This window comes from Gobio gobio (genome assembly GCF_949357685.1).
Source record: "Gobio gobio genome assembly, chromosome: 25".
Classification (NCBI taxonomy): Eukaryota; Metazoa; Chordata; class Actinopteri; order Cypriniformes; family Gobionidae; genus Gobio; species Gobio gobio.
In genome coordinates, this window is record NC_137121.1 from 14,667,009 (window position 1) to 14,674,594 (window position 7,586).

Sequence of the window (7,586 nt, forward strand, 5' to 3'; positions counted from 1 at the left end):
TTGGAAACATTTGGGATAATGTAAGTACACAAGTCAACAAAATATATAACATTGTTTTAGTGGTTTTGGGATATTTTAATTAAAAAATGTTACACATTGTGCCTTTAACAGGCTAAAATTATTTTTCTAGAACGCTACAAAACTTCTCTAGTAAATACTATAGTATTGTAGTATATTATACTACACTTTGTTAATTTACTGTAGTACATTTACTACAGTATGGTTCAAAAACTCATTAGTATTTACTACTATAGTATTTTTTCATGTATGTTTGATAAGCTTGAAAACAGATTTTCTACAAACCCCCCATAATTTATTTTCAAATACGAAGCGATTATGAATTCAGTAAGCATATAAAATAAAAAAGGAACTGCCGAAGACACAAAATGTCCTAAAATGTTCCTCAGTGAGGGGTCAGAAAGTGACTAACCGACTAACCTCAAGCTTTTCCTCGTTCTCCATGTACACAGCATATGCGCCGTGACGTCACCGGTCAGCTGACTGGTTTGTTTTGCTGGGTAAGACAGACTTCACAGGACGAAGCAACGACACGCAACTGAATTATACGATTTCGCTTTATAAAACGCATAGCTGATTACGATCTGTTCAGGGATAGAAAATAAACAAAGTTAGGCAGGTTTGCCTAAAGAAAACGGTGTCTAATCTAATTTTAAACATGCCTTCGGAAAAGACATTTAAACAAAGGAGGACATTTGGTAAGTGCATCTAGTTCATATCATCAGAGATTCGCTTTTATACTGTATTTCTTATATAAAATCCTCAGTATTGGTTTTGCAGCATGACACTTTACATTAGACTATATTCATGGAAAGTTAATGGTTGTCCTTTAATTATGATCTTGCTAACGTTATACAGTAATACCTAGTCCAGTAGTTATTGTATTTAAGTATGTAGAAATGTAATACACATCTTCTGTTATAATTGTGTATTGCATTATAGAGAAATAGGTTGCTCTATATAATCGAGTCAAACTGGGTTATAGGGTGTCGGCCGTTTATCTTAATGTTCAGACTGTACAATCATAGAGACACGCAGACTCATAACAAACAACATGAAGAATTACTGATGCTTTATTTTCAACGTACCCAAACCAAAATCTATGTCGCAATGTCTTTGTTTGTGGGCAGATGTTAGCTAAACACTGCGCTGCAGGATTGGGGGATGGGACTCGTCGTTTAAGGTTATTTGGAAGGACTCGAGTAAACAACGATGCCGAGTGAATTTTAGGTATATTTCATTTTATATATTGTTTAAATAAACTCGACATAATAATAATATTACGGATATTGTCGTCGTTACGCTAAGTTACAGGCCTGTGTGAAGTCGAGTAACGTAACGACGTTTTTGTTTCCTTTTTAATAACCGTTGCCACTCTTGTTTCCATCCCGTTTTGGGACTGAAGTGGAAAATATAGTCAGAGACTTAACATATCGGGCGTTGTATTCATAACGTAGCCTACTTATTTGATGTATACTTTAAGAGAGTATTTGAGTTTTTACAAAGGCCCCGTTTCTTGATGTAAATAGCTATAAACAAACAATTTATCAGCCCGTAAATTACCCACTTTACCTTACAACCGATGTTGTTATAACCAGCTCAAACAAGAAAATGTTATCAGCGATGTTACGTGAGTTCTCAAGTAGAAGTCTTAATAATGAATCAATTCAATGAATCGAACGTTGATGAATCGGACTCAGTAACAGGTTCTCGAGTCAGACGACTCGCAGTGATTCGAAATATGTTTATGACTTGGGGAAGTAATGGTATAACAGGTTTATGAACACACATACCAAACATAGATTTAATGAATGTCGTAATAAAGGCCTTCTGAAGCAAAACTATGCGAGTGTGTAAGAAAAATATCCATATTTAATACTTCACAAACTGTAATCTCCGCTAACTGTCGCACGCGTTCCAAAAAGACTGGCGTTCCAGCGTACACAAACGCATCGCTTCGATTCAGAAGGCCTTTATTAACCCCCCAGAGCTGTGTGGAGCAGTTTTATGATGGATAGATGCCCTTCCATGGACTTCAAAACAGCCATTCACTGCCATTATAAAGCTTGGAAGAGCCAGGATAATTTTTAATATAACTCTGATTGTATTCATCTGAAAGAAGAATGTCATATACACCTAGGATGGCTTGAGTGTTAGTAAATCATGAGCTAATTTTCTTTTTTGGGTGAACTATCCCTTTAAGCTACAGTGAATCAAACGTCATAAAAAGGATGAACCAGATCTTTAAAACGAAACTGAAGAACGAGTTTTACGGAAATGAGTGTGGTTATTTGTCAGCCACCCAAAGTCACCACAATTGCTCAATATGCACGTGGCATACATCAGCAACATGTGCTCAGTTTCATGAACATCACTCGCACATTTCCTAAAGTGTTTTCTAGAATCAACATTTTAGTTTTTTATGGTTGCTGTAGATACTGTCTTGTCAACTCATGCTGAGCTGAGTCATGTCTTTTGTTCAAAGTCTAGTTAGCATGATACACAAAGGACTTCATTGTTTCTTCTACATTTCTGTTCATTAACTCATTAAGAGAAAAGGATGTGGAACAAATGAAGAAATAAACTAATATTCCAAGCAATTTAACTGGGAAGAGCAGACATAAACACTGGAGTCTTGTTGAGTGTGTCCTTAAAGGGATAGCTTACCAAAAATAGATATTCTGTCATTATTTAGACACTCTCAAACTCGCCTCTAATGCCAACAGGACGATTTCATCTGGAACAGAGCCTTCATTGCACCGATGCCCTTCCTTGTTGGGTTGAAACTCAACTACAGAATAGAGCTGAGCAGTTTAACATGGACCTGTTAAACACAATTAAACTTGGCCCATTAGAGAATGGATTGATACTTGAGACCCATATCCAGTCCAGTGAAATGTCTGTGGTTTAATGCGTCCTGTATTGTGATCTGCCTGTATCTAATATCTGGCTCCTGCTTCCTCTCCACAGAGCAGCGGGTGGAGGATGTACGGCTGATCCGGGAACAGCATCCAAACAAGATCCCGGTAAGCAGATGTGTGTGTTTTGTGGAGCTGAAAATTAAAATTGATGACCAATTAAAAAGGCTTCCACACTTAGTAGGGGAAGTTTTTACCAGTATAGACCCTTAAATGTACATTTAACGAATATTATTATTATTATTATTAGAACATGGTCATATTTACCCTGTTTGTTCTAGTTGTGCTTAAAATAGAATTTACCATCACAAAACACTTGATTTAAAGGGATAGTTCACGCACTCTAAAAAAGAAAATCTGTCATCATTTACTCATCCTCATGCCGTTCCAAGTCTGTATGATTTCCTTTTTCTGCAGAACACAAAAAAGAAATAAAGTAAATGGCCCAAAAGCAGATGACCTCGGGATAAAGGTCATGTAAAAGTGTAAAACCTGCTCAGCTGTGTGAATTGGGCATAATAGGTTAATCTTATGGATAATCTCAAAAGAAAGGTTATCAATAGACCTAGTTAAACAACTAGCATATGAATGCCTGCGTTTGCATGTATGTATAGGGTCTTTATCAGCCTCTTAAAGACCAGTCACTGGTATTGTAGCCAAGTGTCACCTCTATTGACAGTGCCTCAGGGTCACCAGAATCAATTGTTATTCAAGCTAAACCAGGATAGACTGGTTAACTTCCCATCTGCTGAATAGACACAAACCAGCACCCAGAGCAGCTCTTTTGAGTGGGAAAGTCTGGACGCATAAATATTACATTTTAAATTAAAAGTTTTTTTAAATGGACGAGTTTGACCAGACAGTGGTGGACAAAGTTAACATTGTTAATATTTAAATCTAATTTAAAACTATGATTTAAGACTTACATACATATCATTTAAAAGTTTGAGGGTCTCTTTATTTAAAATACATTCATATTTATGCATTAATTTGATCAAAAGTGACAGTAAATACATCTATAAAGTTACAAAAGATTGCTGTATTAAATAATTGCTATTCTTTTTGAACTTTCAAAAAGAATCCTGAAAAGAATTTCCAACAAATGTATTAAGTAGCACAACCGTTTTTAACAGTGATAATAATTTTTTTATTGAGCATCAAATCAGCACATTAGATTGATTTCTGAAGGATCATGTGACACTGGAGAAATGATGCTGAAAATGCAGCTTTGCCATCACAGGAATAAGCAACATTTTGTATTTTACATTTTTACATTTATTTATTACATTTAATACATTAAAATAGAAAATTTTAATGGTAATATCTCACAATAGGACTTTTTACTGAATTTTGTATCAAATAAATTTAGCCATGCTAAGCATGAGACATTATTTTAAAGTGTGTATATATATATATATAAAATCTTACTGACCCAAAACTTGTGAATAATTTATTTATTTTTTTATGTAAAAAAAAAAAAAAAAAAAAAAATTATATATATATATATATATATATATATATATATATATATATATATATATATATATATATATATATATATATAATTTTTTTTTTTTTTTTTTTTTTTACATAAAAAAATAAATAAATTATTCACAAGTTTGGGGTCAGTAAGATTTTTTTATATACGATTTAAAATAATGTGTATATATATGTGTATGTATGTATATGTGTGTATTTATATATAATAATTATACACAGCACACACACACACATTATGTAAACACAAACTTTTATTTTGGATGCGACTAATTTTGATAAATACATTATATTATTATATATATTAGTGCTGTCAAATCGATTAATCACGATTAGTCGCATCCAAAATAAAAGTTTGTGTTTACATAATGTGTGTGTGTGTACTGTGTATAATTATTATGTATATATAAATACATTAAAAAAACACATGCATGTATATATTTAAGAAAGAAAAAAATGATATGTATATAATATGAATTATATAAATATATACAGTATACACATGCAAATATTTCTGTATATAAATACTGTGTGTGTATTTATATATACATAATTATACACAGTACACACACACATATATTATGTTAACACAAACTTTTATGTTAGATGCGATTAATTGATTTGACAGTGCTAATATGTGTGTGTTTTTGTATTCCTTCACTATTTGGTCCAACTTATCAGCTTCAAATGAAATATTTTTATCCATATATGCTAAAGTTTGAAATGAATCTTTTTCAGGTCATCATTGAAAGATACAAGGGAGAGAAGCAACTGCCGATTCTTGACAAAACTAAGTTTTTAGTTCCTGACCACGTAAACATGAGCGAACTTATTAAGATAATCAGGTAATGTCTTTTACCTCTTGCCTTTCATAATTATTTTTGAAGAAAAGAAGAAAAAAACCTTTGCTAACACATTTCTGGTTTTAATAGGAGACGCCTCCAGCTCAACTCCAACCAGGCTTTCTTCCTGCTTGTCAACGGTCACAGCATGGTATCTGTGTCCACTGCCATTTCTGAGGTCTACGAGCGCGAGAGAGACGAGGACGGCTTCCTGTACATGGTCTACGCATCCCAGGAGACATTTGGAACTGGGCATCCTCAGTAAAAAAAAAAAAAAGGGCAAAACGATTGGCTTTCACTCTCGGACAATGACACAACCTACCCTGAACTCTAGACCTTTTCTCTACATGTATCCCTATCCACATTCCCCATCCAGACAGGATAAGTCATTTGGTCACTTTTAGTCCAAAGCTCAATCCTAACTTTCCACCTTTCAGCCCTTTAACCTAGACTCCCTTCTGTTTTCATAATGGACGAGGAGTCATTTGTGTTTAGGTTGTAGGACAGGTTAAGGTAAGTCGGACTAATGCTCCAGGCTTACTCGACACAAAGCTTGAACGAAAGACTTCTGGGCGTAGAGATGGAATCATCTGTTTAACTTAGCGGTTACATTTCCGAAATGGCATCTTGTGTAACGTTAGGCGGCCAAATAGTTTTGGAGGTTATTCGTTAGGTCCATTTCAGCTTGGAGGGGTCGTGTTGCTGCCGGCGCACTCTGGTGACCTTTAACCCCTCCTGTTGTCCGTCGAATCTCTTTATTTGTTGAGTTCGACCTGTAGGTGTGTTTTCTGCTGTTCCATTTTCCTGTCAGAAATCTTTTCACCTCCCCCTTGAGCTTTTTACTAATTGGGTCATGTGCGTTGAGGTTCTTGGGTTTCACTTCTCATTGGGTAAGTCAAGGTTCAAAACGATGTCCTACTTGCCTTGACATCCGAAGTATGATCCAGTGTGACGTACCCGAGGAAATAAATAGCAAGCGATTTAAGAAATTCTGCTTTGATTGTAGTGTGAAGCTTTAAAAGTGCAAGCGTAGGAAGGAAAACTGAATTATAATCAATGGTACTTTGAGCGAATGAATGTGGCTTTAGCGATTGTGGCCTCAATCCATGGACACGGGTGCCCGCCCCGAACATCCTTGCCCTTGTAGATGCACGCTTTTTAGACTTTCAATTTTAATAGAGGATCATTTACACCTTTATAAATACATAACCGTGAGCTGTCGTACTATTTCCATCTGTATGTTTTACAGTAATCTGTACAGATAAGCTTAGATGCCTTTTTCTCCCGAGCAATTTACTTGCTCTTATTTAAAGAAATGTTTTGTTCATGTATACAAAAAAAAAGACATTCATATGTGATACTATTGTGCAATTTACAAAAGTGACTGTTTGAATGAGAGTTTAACTCATTATCGAACTAAGCTAATTTCTGTGTTTCTCCTGCTCAGAATTACAGCAATATTACACATCTATTTCTGTTGATATTTTAAAAATAAAAGAGGAATATGCATCCTGTTTGGCCTTTTCTTTGAAACTGTCCCTCAAAAATGTTAATACTTTACTTTAATACACTTTAATATGGGAAATGTCTCCGCATTTAAAGGTGCTTTTGTATTAGTTAGGTATAGGAAAATTGTGACTAGTTTATGAGTGAAAACATACATCCATAACTGTTAAACCAATATTGTCTTTTTTTTTTTAAATGTTATATAATATACTTTTTTGAAAGAAATTCATATTTTTATTCAGCAAGGATGCATTAAATTGATCGAAAGTGACCTTTAAAATGTTACAAAAGATTTCAATTTCAAATCATTGCTGAAAAAAAGGAAAATGTTGAAAACAGTTTTTTTGGAAATTGATGATAATAAGAATGTAAGCTGTAAGGTACAAGATGCTGTGCTGTCACGGCTGAAGGGCGTTGGCAACATAGACCGTAAAAAAAGATAGACGCACCTTCACACTCTTCCATTGTAAAAAAGTGAAGCCGCCAAAGTCCAAATATGGCACTGACATCTTGGAGCCCGAATTTGTGCAGTAGTGATGTGGAGCCGCGGTATCAAGGCCCCACCCATACACCTGCAGAATCGGTTAGTATAGTTGACTGCAGAACAACTCATGAAATAAACAGATATGGAAATGTAGAAATGTTAAAGTTAAAGCTCCAATCTCATCCCGAAAAAAGTCAGTTGGTGCCTCAGTGGCTACTTTGCTCAGAGAAGCTGTCAATCATGATGTCACATCCCCGTTTATATAGCGTTAAATAACTAACTAAAATCAAACTTATTAAAAAAATAACCAAACTAACACTT

At 34.7% G+C, this 7,586-nt stretch overlaps 1 protein-coding gene across 2 annotated transcripts; it reads left to right on the forward strand.

Moving 5' to 3' along the window:
- Positions 1–471: 471 nt before the first annotated feature.
- map1lc3b (microtubule-associated protein 1 light chain 3 beta) lies at positions 472–6,784 on the forward strand. 2 transcript variants are annotated; one of them, XR_013815939.1, is made up of 5 exons: positions 472–716; positions 2,989–3,044; positions 5,172–5,278; positions 5,366–5,735; positions 5,794–6,784. XR_013815939.1 is itself a non-coding variant. In XM_079808752.1 (4 exons), the coding sequence occupies exons 1-4, from the start codon at positions 677–679 to the stop codon at positions 5,538–5,540; spliced, it is 378 nt and encodes a 125-aa protein (XP_079664878.1). In that variant the 5' UTR covers positions 472–676; the 3' UTR covers positions 5,541–6,784. The 2 variants fall into 2 exon arrangements, 1 of the variants encoding a protein (XP_079664878.1); XM_079808752.1 differs by having other exon boundaries at positions 5,366–6,784.
- Positions 6,785–7,586: the final 802 nt, after the last annotated feature.

What these genes read in the sequence shown, in the direction of transcription:
- map1lc3b (XM_079808752.1), top strand. Translation starts at nt 677, where the DNA reads ATGCCTTCGGAAAAGACATTTAAACAAAGGAGGACATTTG. An exon ending in AGCATCCAAACAAGATCCCG is followed by an intron (nt 3,045 to 5,171) that starts GTAAGCAGATGT and finishes AATCTTTTTCAG; the next exon opens with GTCATCATTGAAAGATACAA. An exon ending in GAACTTATTAAGATAATCAG is followed by an intron (nt 5,279 to 5,365) that starts GTAATGTCTTTT and finishes TGGTTTTAATAG; the next exon opens with GAGACGCCTCCAGCTCAACT.